The 26,906-nt window shown below is 46.5% G+C and overlaps 1 protein-coding gene, 1 long non-coding RNA gene and 1 other non-coding gene across 12 annotated transcripts in view; 1 reads left to right on the top strand and 2 right to left on the bottom strand.

Moving 5' to 3' along the window:
* Nucleotides 1-50: 50 nt before the first annotated feature.
* Nucleotides 51-7,807, top strand: LOC123379610. Its single transcript, XR_006584282.1, has 2 exons — nt 51-287; nt 7,304-7,807. It is a non-coding gene; the product is annotated as an uncharacterized LOC123379610 (long non-coding RNA).
* Nucleotides 4,543-4,615, bottom strand: TRNAK-CUU. Its single transcript has one exon. It is a non-coding gene; the product is annotated as a tRNA-Lys (tRNA).
* The window catches only part of LRP8 (LDL receptor related protein 8), an 80,184-nt gene continuing 58,020 nt past the window's right edge, over nt 4,743-26,906 (bottom strand). For 7 of the 10 annotated variants that reach the window (XM_023258708.2, XM_023258707.2, XM_023258706.2 and 4 more), the window contains 10 exons: nt 26,108-26,335; nt 23,188-23,306; nt 22,795-22,934; nt 21,247-21,388; nt 19,627-19,779; nt 18,530-18,754; nt 16,554-16,622; nt 12,813-12,985; nt 11,593-11,769; nt 4,743-9,320 (listed from right to left, as the gene is read on the bottom strand). In XM_023258708.2, the coding sequence (XP_023114476.1) occupies nt 9,282-9,320; nt 11,593-11,769; nt 12,813-12,985; nt 16,554-16,622; nt 18,530-18,754; nt 19,627-19,779; nt 21,247-21,388; nt 22,795-22,934; nt 23,188-23,306; nt 26,108-26,335 (1,465 nt within the window). In that variant the 3' untranslated portion in view covers nt 4,743-9,281. The remainder of the gene's footprint in view (nt 9,321-11,592; nt 11,770-12,812; nt 12,986-16,553; nt 16,623-18,529; nt 18,755-19,626; nt 19,780-21,246; nt 21,389-22,794; nt 22,935-23,187; nt 23,307-26,107; nt 26,336-26,906) is intronic. The other 3 variants (XM_023258713.2, XM_023258710.2, XM_023258709.2) reach the window with 1 other exon arrangement.

Genomic DNA, 26,906 nt, shown 5'->3' on the forward strand with positions numbered 1-26,906 from the left:
GGTCCGCCTTAGCGCAGCGCCTCGGTCGCCCCCCAATCCCGGAAGTGAGGGCAAGTCTGGCCCGTTCCCCAGCGGAAACAAGGCTTCTTCCACCTGCCCCGCCTTCTCGACCAGAGGCGGGAACGAGGCTGAGGCTCGCTTTCCAGGGTTTTCTTAACACCTCGGGCCAGTAGCAGCTCCAGTGCCTCTGGGTTTCTGTGGAAGGTGTGGGGGCGTTGTTTCGATTTCGGGCTGAGCATCCCGAGTGCTGCGCCCTTCCAGGCTGCGCCCTTCCAGCCTCGACTTGTGTGAGTCGAACAATCTATTCACCATCTCTGGATCTAGGTCTCCGTAGTAAAACGTGGTTAAACGACCTGACTCCCTAGAATTCACACAATGGTACATGTGTCAAAAGTTGGCTCCCTTGGGGCGCCTGGGTGGCGCAGTCGGTTAAGCGTCCGACTTCAGCCAGGTCACGATCTCGCGGTCCGTGAGTTCGAGCCCCGCCTCAGGCTCTGGGCTGATGGCTCGGAGCCTGGAGCCTGTTTCCGATTCTGTGTTTCCCTCTCTCTCTGCCCCTCCCCCATTCATGCTCTGTCTCTCTCTGTCCCAAAAATAAATAAACGTTGAAAAAAAATAAAAAAAGTTAACAACAACAACAAAAAAAGTTGGCTCCAACTGAACTTTACTGTTCACGGACCAGTTCAAGAAAACCGTTCCCAGAGACGCTTTTCCAGAATCCAGGGTGGAGATTGCCATTTCCCTGGAACTAACTTACCTCCCATTTTATCTCTTAATACTTTTATTTCTTTTTATTTCTACCTTTCCCTTTCTACCTCACTGGCCTCTAGAGAAGGTGCTGTGAGTAGAACTTTAATTTGAATATTTGATCTCCTACTCTTGTTTTCTATACATTTTTTACCCAGCAGTGATTCTCAACCCTGGCCGTGCAATGGAGTCATTTGGGAGCATCTAAAAAATACTGATGCCTGAGCCCCACCCCAAACCAATTAATCAAGCTCTCTCACGGTAGACATTGGTTTTTTTTTTTTTTTTTTTTTTTTTTTTTTTTTTTTTTTTTTTTTTTTTTTTGCAAAGCACCCCAGATAAGCCATGTCTGAGGACAAATGCCCAAAAGGCCCTTGTCTCTTCAGGTCAAAGTGGTTGACCTCAGTGAAAGTTTTCTGGCTGTGGAAAAATTTTCCTCCGTGAGTAGGCAAAGGACAATCAAAATCCTAATTATTAGAAGCCTGCTTAGGCTCATCTAAGTTCCAGCCAGAGAAGGTAATGAAATCTGTTCTAGAGACAGTGCTGAGATGACATCATTCTTGGGACCTGGCTACTATAACTGTATACTATTCTGTATTCAGGTAAGGGTCTCTGATTCTCATTCCCAGTCTTACCATTACTCCCTTTCTTCCTGAAAAAAATAATCCGCAGCCGAGTATAGAGTGCGTGGGATGGGGAAAAAATCACTGGAGGCTTGTGTTAATGACTGTGATTCACTGTGACTGAAGGCGAACCGATTAACTTTTTGGACCTCAAGCTTATTTTTTAAATAAGCAAAATAATGTTTTACATCTGGCAGGACTGTTGTAAGGATAGGAAACAATATTCTGGAAACTGGAAAAATACTTTGCAAACTGTAAATTGCTATAAAACCGTAAGGCATTTTCTTAAAAAACACTGGATATGGGTGGTAACAAGGGAATTGTATAAAAAAGAGAAAGACTGGGGCGCCTGGGTGGCGCAGTCGGTTAAGCGTCCGACTTCAACCAGGTCACGATCTCGCGGTCCGGGAGTTCGAGCCCCGCGTCGGGCTCTGGGCTGATGGCTCGGAGCCTGGAGCCTGTTTCCGATTCTGTGTCTCCCTCTCTCTCTGCTCCTCCCCTGTTCATGCTCTGTCTCTCTGTGTCCCAAAAATAAATTAAAAAAAAAAAAAAAGAGAAAGACGGGCTCCGTTTTGACAGCTCAGAGCCTGGAGCCTGCTTCAAATTCTGTGTCTCCCTCTCTCTCTGCCCCTCCCCTGATCACACTCTGTCTCTCTCTCAAAAATAAACATCTTTAAAAAAATTTTTTTAAGGGGCGCCTGGGTGGCTCAGTCGGTGTCTGACTTCAGCTCAGGTCATGGTCTCACGGTCGGTGAATTCAAGCCCCGCGTCCGGCTCTGTGCTGACAGCTCAGAGCCTGGAGCCTGCTTCCGATTCTGTGTCTCCCTCTCTCTGGCCTTCCCCTGCTCACACTCTGTCTCTCTCTCTCTCAAAAATAAACAAACATTAAAAAAAATTTTTTTTTAAATAAAATTTTTTTTAAAAAGGCGGGGAGCACCTGGATGGCTCAGTCGGTTAAGCAACCGACTTCGGCTCAGGTAATGACCTCGCAGTGAGTTCAAGCCCCAAATCTGGCTCTATGCTGACAGCTAAGAGCCTGGGGCCTGCTTCTGATTCTGTGTCTCCTCTCTCTCCCCTCCGCTGCTCATGCTCTGTCTTTCTTTCTCTCAAAAATAAACAAATATTTAAAAAAAAATTTTTTTAAAGAGAAAGGAATCACCAGGTATTAAGCACTTAATAAATGTGAAGCCATTAATAAGTGCTTGTTCTTTGCATCCTCACAACAATCTTGAGGTGGTAATTGAAATTAAGTATATAGAAACATCAGGTAGGGGCGCCTGGGTGGCGCAGTCGGTTAAGCGTCCAATTTCAGCCAGGTCACGATCTCGCGGTCCGTGAGTTCGAGCCCCGCGTCGGGCTCTGTGCTGACAGCTCAGAGCCTGGAGCCCGTTTCGGATTCTGTGTCTCCCTCTCTGTCTGCCCCTCCCCTGTTCATGCTCTGTCTCTCTCTGTCTCAAAAATAAATAAACGTTAAAAAAAAAAAAATTAAAAAAAAAAAAAAAAGAAAAGAAACATCAGGTAATCACCATGAGGTTATTTTCCAAGAGTGAAATTATAAAAATTATAGTGTAACTGCTGAATCCAGGCATGTGCAGATGTGGTAAATAACAAAAGTTTTGAGAAAATTTAAAGGACACTGGACTCCAGTCAGGCTGTAAAGTGATCCAGGTTTGGGGGCATGAGACAACATGGTGTAGCTCAAAGAATAGGGTCTGTGTATTTGATGTGCCTGAATTCAGCATGATTCACTGAGCATTTACTGTGCTATGTGCTGGGAATACAACAGTGAGCAAGACAGACCTTTATAGAACTTGCAGACGAGGCAATTAAGGAGCATACGAGTGATTATTATGTAGAGATAAAGGTTACAAACAGGGGAAACAGAATACTATGGAAGCACATAGGATGGCTCCTAATCCAGTCTAGGGGCTTAAGGGCTGCCTTCCTGAAGGAAATGTTGCACACAGAGGGCCCAGAACTGTGTGGTTAGAATACAGAATGAGAGGGGCGCCTGGGTGGCGCAGTCGGTTAAGCGTCCGACTTCAGCCAGGTCACGATCTCGCGGTCCGTGAGTTCGAGCCCCGCGTCAGGCTCTGGGCTGATGGCTCGGAGCCTGGAGCCTGTTTCCGATTCTGTGTCTCCCTCTCTCTCTGCCCCTCCCCCGTTCATGCTCTGTCTCTCTCTGTCCCAAAAATAAATAAACGTTGAAAAAAAAAATAAAAAAAAAAAAAGAATACAGAATGAGGTTGTGAATATAGTAATGAGGTTGGAGACAAGACAAATGGCTTACAAGCCATATTAAGGAGTGTGAGCTACAACCCAAAGGTATTGGATTTTAATGCAAGGGAAACCGACGAAGAGCTTTAAGCAGGGAAGTAGAAAGAAAGGGTGGTGGTGACACAACCTATTCCATTCTAGAAAAAAATCACTCTGGCTGCAATATTGTAGATTGGAAAATGGAAAGAATTAGAAATATGAACTTCAGGTAAGTAGTTGTTAATCTACGATCATGATAACCCAAGATAATGGTGACCTGTACTCAGGTAGTGGCAATGGAGATAAAAGCGGATGGATTTGAGACAGAATACCATAACGGAAAGGGTAGGTAAAGGAGAAGATGTGGCCAGGGAAAAACCAGGAATATGCTGTCATGTGAGCCAAAATAAGAGTGATCCAAGGAGTGTCAGCAGTGTTATATAATGCTTCCAGGTCAAGGGAGATAAAGACTGAGAGTATTTATAAGATTTATAATCAAGGAGGTCCTGGGTGACCTTGGTAAAAGCAACCTCAGTGGCCTGGAAGCAGAGGTGGGGCAGAAGTATTGGTATGCAAATAGGCAAATTTGTTGTGGAAGCCTAACCCTAGGAGTTGGGTCTAAGAGAATGGAGAAAGGTTTGTGGAGGAATGGTCCTAAAAGGAGTATCAAGGACAAACAGGAGTTAGCCAGATGAAGAGGCAGAGAAGGAAAATCTAGGCAGAGAACGCCATGTGTCCAGAAGGGCTACATGTGCTACATGTACTTTGGGGATACTAAATGTAACGGTGTGACTTTAGGCAGTTCCTTCACCTATTTCCTCATCTATAAAATTAGGATGATAATATTGATAGTATTTATCTCACAGGACTTAAAATCATTTTTAAATGTATTTTTTATTTTTTAAAGTAGGCACCATGCCCAACATGGGGCTTGAACTCACGACCCTGAGATTAAGAGTCTCATGCTCTACCAACTGAGCCAGCCAGGCAGCCCGATCTCACAAGATTGTTGAAGTCTAAAATAATTTGTGTAGAATACCGGGTACACATTAGGGACTCAATCAATGATAGTTCACCGCCACCCCCCCCCATTAAAGCATCACCATGAAACAATACTTTCAGATTTTAAAAAATGAATTTAATCTCTCTCTAGAAACAGTGCACCCATTTTACAAATGTTCACATTTGGTTTTTCGTTCACCAAGATGATGTCAGTACAGCTAGTGAGATGCAGCACACCACCCTTTGCTTCTGGAACAGAAACCAGACTGCAAAGGGCACTGGGCACAGAAGCTAATGGGACTCGGAATGACAAGACAAAAAGAGCAGAAACGGTTAGTGTGACCCAACATTCTAACATGCCTGTTACATCAAATATGGTCATTCGAGGGGGGGGGGGGAAGACAAACGAGGAAAATTCATTTGGGTACAATGTGATGCAGTCTGCAAACCAGTACTTCACCCCCAAATTAACAACGGCTGTATAGAACAAAATGCTATTTTAAAACACATGGTTTGTACAGGTATGTTTTCTCTTGTAGTTTTTGTAAAAAAGTATCAAAACCTTCATGTCTTTAAATATATATATATACATATACAGGTGGCTTTTTTAAAATTACTTTTTATAGCACAAAGTGTTTGCAAATGCAGAGGGTTTCTGCTGATTCTTGACTATGCACATGGTGCATAGCCTGAATGAACAGAGCTTCCTGATTTCTTATATTAACTGAAAATTTGAAGCTGTAATTCCTCCACCTCTAAGTTCTCTGTGTCCTGAAAATCCCCAATACCCTAAAAAATACAGCGTGAGAAGACTCCGATACTCTATCTTCATGCATTGATGGGAAAGGAAGTTATTTACTCTGAATGTTTAATTGCTAACTCATTTAAATTCTGTGAAATAAAGAGTGTGTGGCTGGAGTTAGGGAGAGGAGTGAGGCTCACATTCCTGTGCTCTCTCCCGACTCCCACCAGCGCCTGACTAGACAGTGCTCGGGGTTCCCTCCGCAGACTACACATCTCCAAAATTTCATTTTCTCACTGTTGAGAAAAATCTCAGAGGCTCTTGACAACATGGAATGCTTCTGTGACAATTCCATTGCCCTTATATTCAAAGAAAGTCAACTCAAACGTATGAAATGCAGTCACTATTTCCCTTTGGCCACTGGAAAGCTTGAGGCTAAAGACTGTCCTGTCGGCAAAGTGCTGGCGATGCATCCTGATGAATTTTCCATGGTGCACTTGGTGCCTCGTACACAATAAATGTCTTAGAAATGTTTGCATAATTGAATCAGAAATTAAACATAAGTATTCTATAAAGTGCTTACGTTGAACCTGTCTTTCCATCCAGCCTCATTTCTTGCTAAGTCCCCCTTGAACCTTTTGCTTTTTATGATGAATTACATGCAGCTCTGTGAAGTCCCCGTGCTGTTTCATGCCCTTGTGTCTCCTCTGCCCGAAGCAGCCTGGACACCCCTATTTAGTTTTCAAGACTTAGCGCAAGGTCACTTCTACAATGCCCTTCTTGACCCCATTCCTCATCTCCTTGTGTAGAAGTGACCTCTCTCTCCTTTGTGCCTTAATAATACTCTGGAAAGAATCTATTCTTTTTGTTTCCGCATGACTTACTCTATTGTTACCGCGAACTCCTCCGTAAGGACAGAAAACATCTGCTTGACCTGTACATCTGCAGTGCCTGGCACTTAGTTGGTACCTAGCAAATGGTTTCAGTGAATGAATATACTGCAATCACAGAGAAAACTGGAAGGACCGATAGTACTTATTGCCATAAACTGAATTCCCATCTCATCTTGAGGTTAAAGGTCATGTCAACCTATTTTATAAATAATCATACTATCAAGAGTAAATAAATAAAATTTTAGTTTTCTGTTTCTGGAAGGCTCTTTCTGCCAGTGTCTTCATAATTCCTCTGGAAAGATAGGCCATAAGATAGGTAGCAGGTTTGGTATAATATTCAGGCAGTTCAAAGTGGTCTCTTGGAGAAGGAAAAGGCCTGGGACCAGTTTCTTTTAAACAGAGAAGAAATTGTCTGATAAATCTTCTACCCGCCTGGCATTATCTCTAGGCTTCCTTCCAGCTCTAAAATCCAATGACTCTATGATCTGGGTATTGGCTGTAGATACATGGTAGCACTGGGGCAAAAGGCAACAGAAACGCAACTACACCTCAAAATGAGGCTCAGAAGCCTCCAAGACTAGAGAGGGAGGACGGACATGACCTCCTCAGACTTCATCTTATTGACTACCATCCGACACGTGAGGATTCTGCAACTTGTCTTCTGTAGGTTGCTCCCACGGGCGTCTCTTTCAAACTGCACTTGTAACATATTCAGGAAACATGGATATCTCTGAGAAAGTTGTGTTTCGCCATCATTTTGAAGTCTCGGGCTGAACCATCCTGACTTTTCTCATTTTGTGTGTGTGTGTGAAGACCAGGCTCTGACTGAAACTACGCATCATTTCCCCAGGAAATTGTTTCTTTGGAGGCAGGCTATTGAACAAGTTGCTTGTTTCGTGTAAGTCTCGATATTTCTTGTCATTTTTATTCAGTCAAAAATAATTTTACTTTTCATTCTTGAAAGAGTAGTAGTGACTAATTAAGCTCCATAGGAGTTGGCCACCTGTTTTTAAAATCCTATTTGGTATTGGTCATTCTAGGTCCAGTGCCTCTCAATGAATATTTCAGGACTATCGACGCATGCTTATCATGAGGAAATTGCTTGTTTATGCAGAGCATGGTGCCGACGCTCCAGAACACAGCTGTTTTTGTCAGAAGTTAGGAGACCGTGAGTGACGTGGAGAAAGGTCCTAGGAACAGGGTTCTAGAACTCCAGAGTGCCTGCCTGGAAATTTGAAGGGTATCACGCTGGTAAGACATCCAAACTTCACTGAGTTGGGGGCAGCTGGGGGTGGGTGGTGTCAGAATTTGCTTACGTGTCTTGTCCCTGGCTGGCTGGTGGGAGTGACGTGGCAGAACAGCAGAGTTAAGAAAAGATCAGACCTTGGATAAGAGAGCCAGTGGGGACAGAATTCCTCTGGGACTATAGGATTATGTTTTCAATGGTAGACCCCGCAAAGAGAAAAGAGCATTTCTCCCGCCTCTCCCAAGGCCCAGGAAAAACAAAGAAAAGTGTCCATGATGAAAAAAAAAAAATCTATACATATACCCAGAGTTTTTCCTTTTATTTACAAAGCAGTAAACCAAATCCCTGTTTGAACATATACATCCAATATACTATAATGTTGTGTATGCCATGTCTCCCTCAGTAGGACTTCAAGTCATCGATATGAACACATGATGGTAGCAAACCTATGTTGTATTCCCCACCTAAAGGAAATGGTAGAGAGTAAAGGAAGGGAGAAATAGAGATGTAACAAAACCTATTCCACTGTCCTTATCCTTGCTCACAGCATGTCTCAGAGGCTGAGCATATCTCGGTGCCTGAGCCGGTCTCTACAGTAAACTTGGGCTGTTCTAGAAATGTCTCCACTTAGCTCTCTACAAGTAAGGATGGCATCCTAGGAGTGCTTCAGAGGAAACATAATGAAGTCAACCCAAGCATCCTGAAGGAAAATGCAGTTACTTGAAACGCTGAGCTTTACAACAAGGAGTAGCCGAGGTTCAGGCATGTTCTCATGTGAGCTCATGAGACCTCCTGGCGCCGTGCAAAGCCTGTGCACTGGCCTCAGTCACAGAAGAGAAAGCCCAAGTGGGAGTCACGGCAGCCACAGGTGAACTGCAAGGCCTTTCATGACTGACTGGGGTCCTAGAAATTGCCAGAGGTGGAAAAGATCTGCCTCTCCCACCACATGTTTGCCCAAACCATGGCATCTGTTTTTTGAGCCAAATTTCCAAACGCTTCTCTGAAAAACCACAGATACCCCTCTGTGGACTGTTTTACAATATACTTATCTTTATGTACTTGAACAACAGCCACAGGTGCGCCTCTTCTCTACGGATTTCTCTCTCTCACACACATACACATATAAACGTAAATGCACACAGAGTCTGTATGGTGGGCCAATCATACCAAAAATAAATACTCTCGTGTCTCTAAATTATTTATAGAACTAATCTCCTTTTTGAAATATGTTAATAAATAATCTAAATGGGGGAGGGAGTTGAAGTATTTTTTTCTTCTTCTTCGTCTTTTTTTTTTTTACTTATGTTGATGGATAGCCACAAAGCATAATCATTTTATATGCCAAAAAAAAAAAAAAAAAATCAAACCCCAAACTCCAAAACCTAAAAAATCCCCCCCAAACCAAATACCCTCTGTAAATATAGTTTTAAAATGATGAGTAAGCTACTGGACCGTCAGCCCCATTTGGTTATGTACATCATGTTAGTCACTCAGCAGTAGCCATTCCATGAACTCCTCATGGGTAGTGCAACCAGTTAAAAAGTGTATAAAACATTATACATATAAAAACTCTCACATCCTTTGGATGTTTGCAGTTCATCATAACTTTGTGGTTACCTTTCTGCAACATAAATTAAAAAAAAAATTACACATACACACACTCACTCACACAGACCCATATACAGAAAACCCTTTCATCCAGGCATACACCATCCAGAGAGTGTAGTGCATGGGACCGAATTCCATGAGGCCCGAAGGGAGTGGTCCCATCCTCAGGGCAGTCCATCATCTTCAAGGCTTAATGCCACTCGCTGGGGAGACAGAGCAAAGGAATCACCATTAGACCCACAGGAGCTATTTATTGAGTGCCCACAAAGCACCGGACATTCTATTACTTTATAGGCATTAGCTCACATAATCTTCATACTACCCCAAGAGACAGGTTTGTCATATTTATTTTATAGATGAGGAAACTGAGACTCGATGAGCTTTAACAACATTTGTCCTGGATCACATAGCACATGGGTGAACTAAAATTTGAACTCAGATCTGTGTGAATCCAGAGTTGTAGCTTTTGCCTCTTTGTAAAGGATCCCTGCAGAGATCTCAACTTTCTCGGTCCTTCCTTATAGGATTTTAGATTTGTTCAACTTCAGTGGCTTAGCTTTGGCAAATGTTTAATCCCAGGCCATTAGCCACTTGTCTCTAGCTTGTGAGTCACAATTAGGAAGGCAATCTGTCGCACCCCTCCTGATTATACAGAATCAGAATGTGATACAAGTTGATTACATTCAATCCCTCTTTCCCTCAACCTTACTTTCTAGTCATTAGATAGGCTAGACTTAGCTAGACTAGTCTAGCTAGACTTACCCGCCCACAAATGGCTGACTGTACTGGGCTGAACCCATTAGCCCCTGAGGTGGTCTATTCCATTGGAACAGTGGACAGTGGACTTAACTTCTTTCCTATACTGACATGAAATCTGTTTCTTTAAATATTCTAATATTCCCTGATTCTCTTAGACCCAGAGGGTTCTATACAGACAACCCTTGAAATATGCGGATAGTGTTTGAGTTCTCTTCCTTTCCTTCTGAGTGTTTTCTCCTCTGGGTTACGCATCAAGCTTTCCCCAACTGGGCCTGATGTAATCCTGCTTGCCACTCTTCCATTTCCTGGATACACTCCTTGGGCAGACCCCAGTGTTTTGCTATCTTTCTCATAGCTAAGTGAATTTGGGCTAACCACTTCACCCCTCAGAGCCTTGGTTTTCTCATCTGTCAGATGGGAATAACAGGACCTACCACATAGAGTCGTTGAGAAAGCAGATGAGGTGATGTCTATAGAGTGCTTAATACAGTAACACACATGAGGTCTAGAGTATTCTAGACCAACTTGACCAGCAGAATAAAATAGAACCAGACTAGCATTTCCCATCTCTGGACAGCCAACAATCAAAAGTGACCCCCCTGCCTTTCAGATCATCTTTGGGCTTTGCAAGAATACCATGGCCTTGCTCTACTAGCACTGACACTTGAGACTCTCTTCTGGTCCTGTTATCCTCCCACTCTCTCCAAGACAGATCTCTAGGCCGAAGGTAGGTCCCAGAAGTGATGGTGGAGTAAGACAAGGACAGGGGGGAGAACGGGTTGTTGAGGATACTGAACAAGATTCCAGGCCATCTGCCCTATGATGTAAGTGGAAAGAGCACAGACTTTTGTGTACATACAGACTGGAGTTTTTATCCTGGTCCTTCTGCTTCTTAGTTGTGACCCTATGCCAGTTATTCAGATTCTCTGACTCTCAGTTTCCCCATCTGCAAAATGCAGCTAATCATATCAACTTTATAAAGTTACTGTGAAGACAATACAAGGAAGTGTATGTAAAACACAGAGTAGTGTCTGACACACAGGAGGTCTCACTAAATATCTCCTATTTCTCTGCAACTGGCAAGAGCTTATTCCTCAGGCCCTCGAGGCATCAGGAATAGCTCCTCCAGAGTGGTTATTTGTTCTACACATCTACTTTACGCGTGTAGAGTGCTTTATAACTCACAAAGCTCTCTCACGTGAGCTGTCTCACCCGAACACTATGAATTTAGGAGGCAGACAGAATGGGGGTTATCATTCCAATTTTACAAATAGAAGTGAGCAGAGAGAAGTGACTGAGACCACAAGGCTACAGAGCAGTGACACTGGGAGCCACCTCCTCAGGCTAAGCTCAACGCTTCGTCCACTGTGTCCCCCACCCCCGCCCAAGTCTATAAACTTGGTCAAACACCTGTTTGTATGATTGGCCAAGGGGAAGGCTCAAGGCCATCTGCTGACCCTCCTCACTTGCTCAACTTCATTTCCCATGTCTCCCTTCATGAACAATGTACAATGCACACTGCCCTGCCCCATACTTGATGATTTCTTCCACACACCCTTTCCTTGGTCAGCAACGAGCTCATCTTTCCTCTGCCCCGACACCCAGCTTACAATTTGCAGCCTTCCAGGACCGGAAAGCCGCCTGGGATTGGCTGCACCTGCCTAAGCTCACGCCCTCACTCACCAGCCCCTCAGACTCAAAGTGGCACTGCCCTACCTTGCACTTGACGACAGGCAGCTCGGAAAGAGGGTTCTTCGGGAGTTGGTGCAGCTGTGACCTTGGTTCCCCCGGCAAGACAAAAAGCTCCTTGAGGGCAGGGGCTGGGTCTTCCAGTTCTCTGGTCTCCCCAAGACAGGGCTCTGCCCACAGTGGGTGATCAAAGCTGCTGATCGCCTGACAGGGGGATGGACTGGATGACCTATGAGGTCACACTCAGCCCCCTGACTCTGCTATACAACCATGACATCTGCTCCAGACACTTTGCGGTCCTTGCTCCCCCAACAAGCCACGCCCTATTGTACCCCTCAGCCTTTGCACATGCTTCTTTCTGGAATGCCATTTTTCTCCTCCTCTCGCTGGATAATAGCTATTAACCTTTCAAGGACACAGTTCATCTGTCACAGCCTCTGTGAGGCATTCCCCTGCCTGATCTCCCAAACCGAATGAACAGCTCCCCTGTTGGTGTTTCCATAGCATTTGTTCAGCAAATATGTACTGGGAGCCACCTAATTCTGTGCTAGGCACCAGGGAAACAGATTAATCAGACAATCCGGCCCTCAAGGAGTTCCCGGTCTAGTGGGGAGACCAATGTGCAAAAAGACAAGTTGACTACAGTGTGACAGGTGCTGTGATGGACAGAGGCTGTGGGAGAACAAAGAAACCAGGGAAAGCTTCCTGGAAGAGAGACTCCTGAGCTCCACCGTGGCATGACACACACAGCCGTACAATAATAAGTGACTCTCTCTCACCCCCCACCAGCAACTTGGAAGAGAGTACGTTCCTTTCTTACTTGTGAACATGTCACATCCAGTGTGGTGCTTGGCTCACGGCCAGCATACAGTGTTTGTTGAAACAAATACATTTGAATTGCACGGCCACAGTTACCCTTCCAGGCCAAAGGTTCTGAAAATGTACTCAGCAGAAAGAAAGACATTTGGCTTCTTTACCCTAAAGAAGGGCCTCTAGCTATAAGGTGGCCCTTATACACTTCTACCCCAAACACCTGTCCCAGCATTTCTGTGTCCCCAGGGCCTAGAGGAGTGCCTGGCACATGGTAGGTTCTTGATAAAGTTGGAAGGAAGGAAGGAAGGAAGGAAGGAAGGAAGGAAGGAAGGAAGGAAGGAAGGGGAGGAAGGGGAGGAAGGAGGGGTGAGGAAGGGGGGAAGAGAGGGAAGGATGTAAGGAAGGAAGGAATTCTTCCAGCAAGGGATACTTACTGCAGGATAGACATGGCCGATCTGAGCAGTCCTCCCTATGTGGAGCTCATCTTCTTCTTCTTCTTCTGTTGTTTTCCTGTACACTGGGTTGTCAAAATTCATGCTTTTGGTGTTCTTCCGCTTCCAGTTTCTCCAGATCAGGTAGCCACTCATGCACAGCAGGGCTATTACCGCTGGAGGAAGGGACACATTACACTGAACTTCCAGCAGGCTCTAGCCCACTGCTCAAACGTCAGTACACTTCTCGCCGCCTCTCTAACTTTCCTGCCCCTTGTTGCTCAGGCCGTTGTGCTGTGTTCTTCTGCTGCTTGGAAGCCCTTCTCCTATCTCTTCCTTTATTAACTACTCATCCCTTGAGATCCAGCTCAAATGTGAAGTCTTCTCAACTTCTCAAGGAAGAGTCAGTTGCTCTCTCATGTGTGTTCCGAGCCTATGGTACTATACTTTATATATCTGTACCCCCAACTAGATTGTGCTCTTTGTGGGCAGGGACTGTGTCTTCTTTATCTCTCTATGCCTGGTGCCTTGCTCAGCAACATGTACTGAGTGAACGAGTGAATTTCTTCACCACACCTTTGTCCTAATGCTGCTGCTTCCTTGGATTTCTCTGAGAAAACCATTCTCTCCTCCAATGGAGGGTGGATGGTGGGGGTGGGGTGTTTCTTCCCAAAGCTGGGACTCTGCAAGAAGAGAAGCATCTCTAGAGGGGGACACAGCGGGAAAACACAAGCTCTGAGTTGGAATCGATGAATATATTAATGAGTAAAGGAGGAACTTCTCAAACAGAGCTGGGCAAAACGGGCGCAAGCAGCTTCATAAGAGAGTAGACAATCACCATGAGCATTCAAGTGGAGGCTGATGGCAGCATCCAGGACGCTAGAGAGGGGGGTTTTACTTCAGTTAGACTGTAATAATCAAGACCCATTAAAGATAGGAACAAGGCAAGGATACCTGTTACCATTGCTAGTATTTATTATCCCAGAGACCTATCTATGCAGTAAGAACAGATAAAGAATTGAAGGGTACACACAGGGGAAAGGGGGAACACCAAACTTATCAGTTTTGTATGCTTAGAAAATCTTAGAAAAGCAGATGAAAAACTATTATAAATAACTTTAGTTCATCAACAGTTCATATAAGGGGTGCTGGGGTGACTCAGTCAGATAAACATCCAGCTCCTGGTTTTGGCTCAGGTCATGGTCTCATGTCTCATGGGATCAAACCCTGGGCTTGAGATTTTCTCTCTCTCTCTACCTCTCCCTTGCTCATGCTCTCTCTCTCTCAAAATGAATAAAGCTTTTTAAAAAATTAACAAAAAGTCAACAGCTTTCTTATTAATGAGCAATAACCAATTCGAAAATGGAATGGAAGAAGAACCGAACACATTCACAGCAGCCCAACAAAAACCATAAAATACCTGGAATAACCTAGCAGGAAATGTGCAACTCCTATATGATCTACAAAATTTTATAAAAGGACACAAAAGACTCAAATAAATAGGGAGATGTGTTAAGTTCCTGGATGGGAAGCTTCAATATTGTAAAAACATGAATTCTCCCCATATCAATTTATATATCCAAAGCATACGATTCCACCATAGTTTTTATAAAGATGATTCTAAAGTTCATCTAGAAGAGAAGTTGGAAAAAACAGCTAAGAAAATATTGCAAGAATAACGATGCCCTATTAGAAGCTAAAGCACAGCACGGAGTTGTTCTTCTGGTACGTAGGAACAGAGAATAAAGAGGCTAGCAGCAGATCAAAGTCTAGAGAGCCATGTAGTTTAATATAAAGATGACAGTTCAAGTCAGAAGGATGAATTATTCAATGAGGGTCTTGGGAAAACTAAACAGGCCTATAGAAAAAAAAAATAGTTCAGTCTCTACCTCACACCATACTCTATAATAAATTCCAAATGGATTGCTATCTAAATATAAAACAATGTTTAGCAGAAGAATGTATAGGGAGATATTTTAATAATTTATAGTGAGGCAGACCTTCCTATGTAAAACACAAAACCCGGAAGTCATAACACAAACGATGAACAGATCTGATACTTAAAATTTTTAAGTTTATGCATGGCAAAAGATACCACGAACACATTTATAAATCAAGAGGCAGTATGGGAGAAAATATTTGTCACATGTATTACAAAGGTTTAGTATTCATCATGGCCATTAAGCTTATGAAAGGATACTCTACCTCATAGGGAAATATCAGGGAAAGAATATTCATCTTTAACCTCTCAGATGAGCAGAAATTAAAAATATTAATCATATCAGAGTGTATTGTATCAGGGAAGGCGCATATACAAGCCCTTCTATAGAACAGAATGTCAGGAAAGGGCTTGATTTCTCTTTCACTAAGCAACCTTCAGAGTATTTTCCACTCACTCTACTCCAAATCGGCCTGAAGTAGTCTCTCCATCATCTTTAGTGTTGAAGACTTTCAAGGCCAATTCAAATGGCATCTTCTCCAGAAGTACCATCCCCTCTCCTCTGCCGGGCATCGCGCTTCTATTACAGCACATTGTGATACGTGTTAACACCTCTCTTGTATCACTTTCTATGACTAAGTCTGACTAAAGACCGAAAGCTCTTAAAGTCTTTTTTATCTTTTTCTTCCCTGGGCCCTTGGCACTTGGCACAGTCCCTTGCCCAGAGTAGAAGTTTTTAAAACATTCACTCACTGGCTCACCACCATACTGAGGACTCCCAGGATAAATGGGCAAAGTCCCTGTCCCTGAGGTGCTTGTGGGCAAGCCAGGGAGATCAACTTGCGAATGGACAGTTGCAATTCAAAGATCCCACCAAGAGATGAGACTGATATAAGACACGGCATATTCAGGATGCTATGTGAACAGCGGGAGGCGAGAGAATAAATCGGCCTCCGTGGTTCTCCGTGAGGTTTAAATGGTATATTGTGGCCATATCGAACTTCTAGTTCCAAACCCACTCTCTCCCCTCCCCATGCTATTTCCCGGTGCTGGTTTTACTTCATGCTGTTATCACTGCTCAGGTTGCTCTGGATTCTTCTTCATTTGGCTGACTCAGCTCACATTATCATTTCCACTAGGAAACCTTCCCTACCGATTCCAAGTTAAGCACTTCTTCAGCACTTCCACTGGACCACATATGGCTTTGTTTTAGGACTTCCCCTGACATAATCAAAATTATCTGTTAGGTGTATCTCTCCGACAAGACTAAACTTTTGGAGGACAAGAACCACGTTTTAGTCATTTTTAATCACCTCCCTTCCACCTCACAGAGGCTGGTACCTCGCAGCTGCTTGATAAACGTTTGTTGAAAACCAAACAGAAAGAAAGCAAAATAGCATGATCTGCTAAAGGAATGGCAAGCAGCTCTCCTCATTCATTCAACAAATACTTTATTTCCTACCACGTGCCAGCCACTGCGAGCAGCTGGGGAGAGTAGCGAGCAAGAGAAGCTCCAGCCCTGTCCCCATGGAGCTTACAGTCTGCCTTCACATGGCTGGCATGCAGAGTGTGAATAGTGGGGAGCAGGGGTGCACTGGGGGCTGCCTGGGGTCAGGTCCTGAGGGGCCTTGTGTGCCAAGCTAAGAAACCAAATTATAGGACTGGGAAGTGGGTGGGAAGGCTGCCGGGACAGAAAAAGTCAATGAGACAGGTCCGTGTGCTAAGTGCTTGGCCTTTCTAGTGCTTTTCCCCAGACCCTGAGCATCGGTTCTCTCTTTTCCACAGTAACTCGGGGCCACACTCACCCATGGGCACGATGATCCCAATGACAGCAGCAGTGACTGTTGAGCCCATCTTGCCACCTTCATTCCCATCTGCAAAACACAAATGTGCAGAACGATGCTCTGTCACCCAAGTCCTTGCTGGCCTCACGCTGTAAGAATTGCCCAACTGCTTCCTGCCCTCATTCCAAAGTGATGATCCTGGCTAATGCCGAACAATGTAGTCTTTCCAGATCCTATCAAAACTCCCTTGAGGTGAGCAGGACAGAGGTTATCTCCCTTTCACACATGGGGAAACAGAGTCTTACTGGGGTTCTAGGGACTCAAGAGAGAGTGACTGTCCAGCAGAGCTGGGACCCAAACCCAGGACTTGTGCCCCAAGTCTCTTACCCTTTCCACAGTATCACAGTGTAGGAAACTGGGGGGTGTGCCTGGCAGAGTGAGCACTTAGGTCTCCATGTTGCTGACCGACTGGGGCAACTGCCTTTGCCAGCCGGTATCTGTTCCTTGGTCTCTGTTGTTTCGGTGGTCTGTTTGTCCATCTGCATTGCCAGCTTATTTTCAATAAGGAATTAAATTGGGATGCGACATAACAGAGTGGAATCAACGGCACAGACTCCTGGGTTTGGGCAGGTTACCTACTGGTGTGGGCAAGTTACCTACCTCCTCTGGATCCTGCGAAGATTAAGTGAGAGAATTCATGTAGAATCCTTACTTAGCACAATGCCTGGCACAGCCTTGCCTCGTTCAAAGTGGGTGGGGGTTAGGTGGGGGATGTTTCGAGGCCTAAATAAGGTATATAAAAGCACGTTCTAAACTGAAAAGGGCTCAGAAAATGTACTGTATTTTTAAAGTATGCTGTGCCATCTTTTCCACTCTTAAAACTGTCTTCATGATAACATCTCTATAGCACTTTTTAGTTTACAAAGCAGTTTTTTCGGATCCACTGACGGCCCTCTGAGGTGTGAAGAGGGACTTCACCAGCTACACTCGCTCCAAGAGGGCAGACGATTGTCCCGGCAACGGCCCGGATGCCACCCTTGCGGCGCGCCCATTTCTCCAAGTTACTCTAAGGCAACCTAAGTGTTACGGGGAGAAAAGGGGGGGTAGCACAGCTTGGAAGGGCCGCCACCCCCTTGCTGCACATGAGCAAGCGCCCGACGGCCACAGCAAAGCCCAGAGCGGCGTGAAGCCAGTGGGGAGACTCTTTGCTCGGAGGCTGTGCCCCAGGTGACAGGAACTGGAATTCACCCAGGTGCCACGTGCCTCTCCAAACTTCAAGATGAGTGCTCTGCTCTGGAAACCCAGCTTCTGCCGGCAAAATGGGTCCGATGAGAAAGGTGCTGCCGAGCCGCCTGGCTTCCGGGCCACGTGTGGGATGAGAATTTAAAAGATGGTTTATCTTAAATGAACTCCCCCTGGCAGGTGACTCAATTAAAAAGGTATTTGCTGGCCAATGAGACAGAACGTTTCTAGCAGTGACAATTACTGCTCCCAATGATTTAATAAGTGCTAAACTTACTTATTTTCATGCCAGGGTTTGGAAAGAGGCACAAGCAGACCATAGTTATGGATATTACTATCTGGGGAACCTGCCGAGAGGGCTAAGAACCGAGACCAGAGCTTCTGAGGTTTCCAAATCTGGGGGACACCCCCTCATACACGTCAGCAACGCATGAAACACACACCCAGTGACAGAAGAGACTGTGTACGTGAGCACTTCTGTTTACACCGCCTTCTTTGTCTGTCCTAGTGGTCTTGTGAAGCATGTAGGGTAAGGGTAATTATTCTTCCCACTTTGTAGGTGAGGAAACTGAGGCTCAGAGATAGGAAGTGGCTTCTTGCAAGACCCTCTACAAGTTAGTGGCACCTAAGACTTTTAAATTGTAGGTGGGCACCTCCACCTGCTTCCTCAGTGAGGTCCAATATTCTGTTCTGATATGATCTCATCTTCCCACATATCCCCCCATCATGAAAGAACATAGAACTTATTTACTTACAGTGCTGGGAGTGGTTGCTGGTCGCAGGGCTTGGGGTAGACGGGCTGATGCTTGGAGCCCTAGGGACACTAACTGAGCTGGGGACCACAGCTGCCAGGCTTGGTGTCTCTGTGCTGTGGTTCTGGGAGGTGAGGCTGTGGACGGTGGTCCCAGGGGCTCTTGCAGTGTCGGCTAGTGTCCTCGTTGTGGTAGGAGCTAACATCGTAGTTGAGGTAGATTGAGGTGCTGGAGGGGAAACACCGTGGAGGTCACTTGGACAGAGAGTTTTTGTTGCTTTATGTCTAACTTTTTGCCTCTATGAATTATACTTATGAACTCATCCTCATGGCTCAGCTCAAATGCCACTTCTGGGAAGCCTTCCCTAAACCTCCTGAATGGACTATGACCTTTTCTTTAGCTGAATCCCAAGCACTTTGGGTTTATACTACACACTGATTTGATGAAGACAAATCATTAAAGCAAGACTATAGAATTAGGTGTGGGAAGACCACTGTTAAAGATTGGGAGTAGGGGAAATCACACAAATCTACAAGGATTTTACATGCATATTACTACCCTGCTAGGTCAAAATTCTCACTCCACTTTAAACAAAGTGGAACATGGAAATCCCAAATGATGCAGCAGATTTATGTTCAAACAAAAGGCCTTGGCCCTGTGTCAAGACTGAACGTTGAATATAAACTTGTATGGCCGAAGTCATGACTATTAGTCTCAATCATATCACAAAAGGGCTTCTTCTTGTGTTAAGTTCTAGGTGAGGAAGAGGCAAGCTCAGAGTCACCTGCATATAAACAGTAACTGAAGCCATAGGGGTCAAGGGTTCTTAATTTCAGGTCTTTAAGGGGTTCCAGAAACCCCCTGAAACTGAATTTAAAATGTCGTATGTATACATGCATTTTTCTTGGAAGTAAGAGGAGAGAGCCTCAGACGGACCCTGGGGAAAACCAGCATACAAGGAAGGTAAAGAAGAGACAATAAGTAGCCAGAAAAGACAGAGGAAAACCAGGAGCATATGTCATCCCAGAAGCCCATGGAGGGTGTTAGCAGGAGGGGGTCTCGCACTGCCAGGGGCCAGCCCTCCTGGTAGGTCTGCTTACCTCGGTAGCACCTCTTCATGTCTGGGCCCAGCCACATTGTGTCAGGACAGGCACACGTGTACTTGGGAGAGGGGCTGGAGATCTGAGGAGCAGGAAGGCACAGGTACTCACAGCCTCCATTGGGCTGGGCACTCAGCTCACAGGCATCTGCAGCTAATGGCACAGAGACAGAGACAGAGTTGGAGCAAAGGTAAGGCATGCCAGTTCCTCCCTTCTCCTGAGGATGAGCCCCTTCCCACTCGGCTTGGTCAAAAAGCTTTCTCTCCTTTTACTGGGCACCTTCCAGCAGTGTGTCTGGTGTTTTACCCCCACACTTTCATTCAATCCTGACAACTCAGAGAGGTGGGTGTATGCCCCAGACTGACAGATAAAAGACACCCAGTTTCAAAGAGAAAAAAATCGTCTAAGTTATAACTCTAGGGATTTTAGAGATAGGATTTAAACTGAGGTCTATCAGGGTGCCTGGGTGCCTCAGTCGGTTGAGCGTCCGACTTTGGCTTAGGTCCTGATCTCGCGGTTTGTAGGTTCGAGCCCCGTGTCGGGCTGTGCCGACAGCTCAGAGCCTGGAGCCTGCTTCGGATTCTGTGTCTCCCTCTCTCTCTCTCTCTGTCCCTCACCCACTCATGCCCTCTGTCTCTCTTTCTCTCAAAAATGAATAAACATTAAAAAAATTTTTTTAAATAAATAAACTGAAGTCTGTCAAATTCCAAAGCCTGTTTCCCCCCTCTGCCACATGCCACGTCTATTTCTTTTTTTTCTTTTTAAATGTTTTATTTATTTATTTTTGAGGGAGAGTATGTGTACAAGCAGGGGAGGGGCAGAGAGAGACAGAGAGAGAGACAGAGAGGGGCACAGAATCTGAAGCAGGCTCCAGGCTCCGAGCTGTCAGCACACAGCCCGATTCAGGGCTTGACCTCACAAACCGTGAGATCATGCATGGTCTGAAGCCGAAATCGGATGCTTAACCCGACTGAACCACCCAGGCGTCCCATGTCTATTTCTTACTTAAATTTCTAGGTCTAGAATCAGGCACCAAGCTTATCTCCTTTCCCCACTGTGCCTTCCCACTGTCACCTGGCACCCACACCTCAGTTACAGTTAGACTTAGTACTATATCCTAGTGATAGAGGACGGGACAACCTAGTAGCAGGATTCCTGGCTTCTATTCCCAACCAACAAGCTGGACTGCTATGGCCCTAGGAGACGTTAGCTCACACTACTGCAAAATGGGTACACATAATAAATGAGAAGCAATGTGTTCCTTCATGGCAGAAGGAGCTCTTGAAATCAGATAGACCTGAGTTTGGGTTTCAGTTGTGCCACGCGCTAAAATTATTTTGCCTCTCTGAGCCAGTTTCCTCCGTTGTTAAATGGGAAAAGTAATACCTGTTCTTTGTAGGCAAAAATAGGGCTTTATATATTTTTTATGCCCGGCCTTATTTCACCAAGAGCTGAAGGAAATGAGAGAAAATATGTGACAGCGAAGCACTCTACCAATGAGAGGGACTGTTGCTATACCTTCTGGGTGTGCTGAGACATTACATTACACGAATGTGAATGCAGCCTACCTAGGGGAGGGAGAGGACAAGGGCAGGGGACCTGGGACCAGGGAAGGCTCACCTCTTGGCTGCTTCAGCTCATGGAAGATGACAATGTCATGTGGGTTATTGAGGTTCTCAGCTAGGATGGAGATTTCCAGGCCATTGAGCCGATTTGCACTGAAAATGGCCTCATTCTCCAGGTCTGTCCAGAACACCTTGTCCTGTAGGGTACAGATGCAGAGGATGGGAGGCTAGAGTGTAACTCTGAGGGCCTGGCCCCAAACCGCAGTCACAAGAACTGCCCTGCCATCTCCCCTGAGTTCTCCTGCCCACAGATTCGCCTCTAGTCTGTGGCATATACTCTGGTTCCCTTCTGTCACAGAGGGCTATTTGTTGATTCTGGGCCTTGGCCTGGAGACTGCTCATTAATGCTGAGCTAGGTCTGCTTCCTGGAGTCCAGAAGAAACCGAAGCTTGGGTCTTTATAGCTGTTACCATTACTGGGGCCTGGGACCAAGATTGGAGGGGATGTATGAGCTGCTGAGGACTTATTCCCTGCAAGGCTGTCCTACGGCTTCTGGTTATACACACATACACATCCAGTGCTTAGTTCATATAAGACTACAGGTGCATCTGTAGGCAAATCCATATTTATAGGTATAACCATGCAGCCTCATGCACAGATCTGGACACATACCCCTATGTTCATCTACACACACAAAGGCACGCTTGTACCTACATAAACACTTAACTAAGTATTGGTATACATATTTACATATTCACAAGCATGAGCACATAGAGAAAGGCACAATTTTAAGTGGATGCATTTATGTATACGTATGCACATACACCATACATGTACATGCCACATATATACACAAGCACGTACATGTCTGAACACACCTGTCTTTCGAAGCAGGGGCTGGACTTGAAGGTGGGGCTTTGCCCACAATTTCAGAGCAGTGCTGAGTGAGGTCACTCCAAGCAGATATTGCCAATGCCCACCATAGACCAGTGTCCCCTTGTTTTCCCTCCCCTTGGTGGCAGAATTAGTTTAGGGGAAGAAATAGGTGTGTGAGACCTCGGTTGGTTCTGGCTTCCTCGTTCCCCGAGGAGAAAGGTTGTTAGGGTCAGAACACAGGTTCAGGAGGGTCTTGACTCTTCACCCTCTGGGGAGCTTTGCGAGGGCCGAGATGGTGTCCGACTCACTTCTGTGACCCCAGGGCCCAGCAAAGGTCAGTGAAAGTGTGCTGAACTGAACAGCACCTCTCAGGCTATTTCTAACAGTAGGTTTTATGGAAATGTATATTCCTTCTTCCCTCTCTCCCTTTATTGGGTACTTCTGTATATGGGGGTTACAGTGCCAGGTGCTGAGGGTACAGAGAGGAAACACACATGGTCTAGCAACTTACCCATGAGAAGGGCTCTGAAAGAGGTCTTGGGAAGGGAGCACAGGACAAGAGCCTGCGAGGCCTTTGTCTGCAGGGAGCTCACACATTGTGTACACATTTGGCTTCCCTATCCCTTTGTCTCCATTTAGATAAGTCTCAGAGAGCTGATCGGTTTGAATAAGCCTTTTCTAGGCTTCAGTTTCCTGATAGGGCCACGTCTCCTGTCACGGGGCTCACCTCAAACACAGCTATCCCAAAAGGGTGGCTCAGGAAGTCAGGGGAGGAAATCAGCATCTTTCTGTTGCCTCCGCTGAGGTCAATGCTGGAGAGTTGGTGCAGCTTGGAGTCTACCCAGTATAAGCGCTGGTTCAGCAAATCTTGGGGAGGAGAAAGGGGACAGAGGATGGGGTCTTGAGTTTGGGACCCCAACCAGGATCTCTGCTTCTCTGTGCCCTCTTCCCTACCCATATTTCTGGGCCGGCCTCAGACTGAGGCCAGCCTGGGGCAACCGTCAGGAAATACAGGCACTGGCACTATTAGCGGGTACAGAAACAAAACCCATGGAGCTCCAGACGGTGGTCAGGATCAGGTAGTAGGACAGGCCCCCAATCCAGGGAAGGCAGGGCTCACCCAGGGTGATTCCATTGGGCCATTCAATGTTGTCTGACACCAGCGTTTGCCGGTCTACACCATTGAGCCCAGACTTCTCGATCTTGGCCTGGTACCCCCAGTCAGACCAATACATGAACCTAAAAGAAAGAAGAACTCAATTGTGCTTGTTGTCAGGGGACAGGGTTAGGGCTGTCTATGTCACGGCACTCAATGACCCACTGAATGTTGAAGATTGCGCGTGATGGGAACTGGGAAGGGCTCTGAAATCCACCGGAACCATCATCAAATCTAACAGGTAGCAGATGCGTTAGCTTCCCCTCATCTGAGAGCCTGGGGAAGCCTGTATTCACGGAGAGCTCATCCGGCCTCCGTTGCACCCCTGTGAGCCCCTTTCTCCCACTTCTGGCAGCTCTAACCAGAGTCCAAGAGGCCAAAGCAAAAAAGGCCCTTGTCAACCCTCTCTTACTTTCCCGGTGTGCAGAGGAGAAAGTGGACCGCTTACCCAGGGTCACACAGCTAGAACTCTGTCCCGGGTTTCTCTCTCTTCTTTCTTAAACATTTATTGAGTACCTACTCTGTGCCATTTATGGAGTACCTACTTGTGTGGCAGGCACTGAGCTGAGTGGTTTCACCTCACATACTTACAAATGCAGTCATCACTGCCCCTCTAATCCAGTCCCCACAGAGCAGGCAAATGAGCCTTCAAAAATGGAAACAAGTTGTCACTCTCCAGTTTTTAAACTTTACGGCGGCTTCTCCTATTGCCCTTAAAATAAAACCCCAAATCCTTACCACAGCTGACAGAGCTCTGCATCATCAGGCCCCTGCCTACCTCTTTGATTGTCTCTTCTGCCATCATCCCCACCTTTCCAAACCCCACACCTCCCCACGGGGCTCCTTAGTTCCTCCAGGGCAGGAACTAAGCTTCTTTGTCAGACAGGCCATCACAGAGCCTCGGGCCTCCTCCGCTCTTCCCCTGGTTACTTCTCAGTTACACATCTCTTCAGTACAAAACCTTCCTCTGTGAGTAGGCTTACCCTGTTATTATCTCTCAAAGCACAGGATCTTTCCTTCCTAGCACTTACCCAATCAGTTTATTTATGTACACATTTGAGTAGTTTGGTGTATTTCACTGTCTATTTTCCCCACTAGTCTGTAAGCTCCACCGAGGGCAGGCTCGTCTGTCTTGTGCCTCATTGTGTACCCGGCAGGTGGCTCATGCATGATACAGAACAAGCTCTTATTTAATATTTGCTGAATAAAGTAATGTTTTCATTATTAGTTCCATTTTATAGATGAGTAAATTGTGGCTCAGAGGGGCTGACTTACCTCGGATCACACTGCTCATGAGCAGTGGAGCCAGCCTTCACATTTAAATACAAACTCAAGTGGAACTCAAGAGCCTGTGTGCTCAATTCTCCCCAAAACTGCCTTTGCTGAAACCAGGTGTCAAGCCAAGGCCGACTCTGGGCTCGGGGGGCCGAGTGGTTGCCCTGGATATTTTCTGTCAGCCACTTTGGATTCGCTCTTCACTCATCCCCGTTCTGCTCTGTACACCAAAAAACTGACCCATGCGCGAACCACATCAGTGGGCCTGGCTCCCTAGCCTCCTGGCTTCCAGGTGCATTCGGCAAAATATTTGAGCACAGGGAGGGAGACACTGAGATCAGGATATTTGCTCTGGACTCCTCTCTACAAAGTTGCCTCCAGCTGGCTACTGCTCTGAAGGTGACCCTCTTTCCTTCCTGGACCAAGTACTCCTCCCTGCTCCTGCCCCTCAGTGCACTGTTAGGGACAGTGCATTAGATCTCATCCATGCCTCTGTAAAATAATTCCCTTGTTAAGCCCTCCTCAAATGATCTTAATTTGAGTATGCGGTGGGTTTCCTGCTGGGACCCTGACAGATCCATAATGGGCCGGAGATGAGCTGGGTATAACTATGTCGGGGGGGAAGCATACAGGGAGCAGGGCTGAAGTGGGGGCTACGTGGGACAGCTGAGCATCTGTAGGGTGCCTGGTCCTGTGTGGGGTCCACCTATGCGTGTTCATTAAATGGCGGCTGTCAAGTCACTGCCGGGGCCTCACACATTCTCTCAAGTGGCCACCCTGGCCCCCAGACGTCCTCACTGGAAGAAGAGGATTTTCTTATCCCTGTTTAACAATTAAGGAATCAGTAATTGGAAGAAGCTAGTGATCCTTGTAAACTTAATATGACACAGCTGCTGAAAACCATGCCCTCTCAGGACATCCCCACTGAGGAAGGGAGGGAGGGGGCCTGCTCTGCTCAGAATCTCTACCCCCAAAAGGGAGGTGTGGCCAGATCAGGGCAGCCTGGGTGGTGAGGGGCCCAGGGCACTCTGGGCACAGGGGTGGGCAGCCTGGAGCAGAGCAGACCCAGTGATCGTGGTCCTCCTGTCTTGCTGGCTGTCATGCAGGGCAGGGAGTAGACGTGTTTGATGTAACTCCAGAGGCCAATGCAGAAAGCCAAAGTTAGGCAGATTTGGGAATGTGAGAAAAGATCCGAAACACTCCAGTGGGCAGAGCTGTCTTGAAATGAAACAGCCCCAGTGGGAAACCCTGTTCCTGGGAGCAAGGGAGCAGCCACCAGATGCCCACCTGTGGCATGCAGCAGCCTGAGGAAAGACTTCCTGCCCCAGGAGCTTCTACTAGGCAATCTCTGGAGCCTGATTCTGCTCTGACATGCTCTGATTCTATGATATGATGGGCAAGCAGTGGAGTCCAGGAGAAACCTGGGACCGATGCCCAAGGAACCCCTGGTCAGGGGTTAATAGTCTGAGGGACCCACATGGGCTTTCTTCCCTTGGGCTGTCTGAGCGGCTCAGGGCCGTCCAAAGTCTTCAAGAAAGCTCTTGTGACAGACACACCAGGACTCAGTGCCACTGGTGGGGGAATGGGAAGTCTGGGTGGGGACACTCACCCTCTCAGGGGGTCGACCGCGATGGCCCGGGGTTCACTGAGGTCACGGCTGAAGAGAGTACATCGGCGGCTTCCATCAATTGTGGCCACTGAGATGGTCTTGTTGCCCGAGTCAGTCCAGTAGATGTGCTTGTGGACCCAGTCCACCGCCAGGCCCTCTGGAGAGTGCAGCTGCTTGTCAATGAGGACCTCCTGCTCTGCCAGGTCGCTGGCCTTGTCCATGTAGGCGCTAGGAGCAACCAGAGCTGGCCGTGGGGCAGGTGTTCCAGCCACGGGTCCATCTGGAGCTGCCTGGGTGCCCTCTCCCTCTCTCAATTCCCTCTAGGCCATGGCAGTGGATTTGAGAGGAACTTGGCTACTTCCTATTCAACACATTTCCTGGGCCACCAAGGCAAGCATACAGGCTTGAGTCAGCCACAGCCTCTGGGCTGGAGGAGCTCAGGTTAGTGGGGGACGGGAAGTTACAGACAGGTAATTACAGTGCAATGTGACTACAGAAAGCATCAGAGACTAGAGCAGCAGAGAAATGGAGACTCCATGATCCTGGAGGGCTGCAGAAGGCTCTGTAGTTGAGTCCTGAAAGACTAGTTCGCTAGGAGCGCAAGGAACAGAAAGCAGAAGGAATAGCATGTTCAAGTGCCCAGAGGTATGTGTTCTGGAATAGTGAGGTATTCGGTGGGGGTAGAGCTGAGTATGTGGGATACAGACTGGAAGTACATGTGGGCAGGGGCCACAACCTGACAGGCTCTGCAGGCCATGCTAAGCAGTGAGGATTTTATTCTGGAGGGAGTAATTGAAAA

This window comes from Felis catus, chromosome C1 (genome assembly GCF_018350175.1).
Source record: "Felis catus isolate Fca126 chromosome C1, F.catus_Fca126_mat1.0, whole genome shotgun sequence".
Lineage (NCBI taxonomy): Eukaryota > Metazoa > Chordata > Mammalia > Carnivora > Felidae > Felis > Felis catus.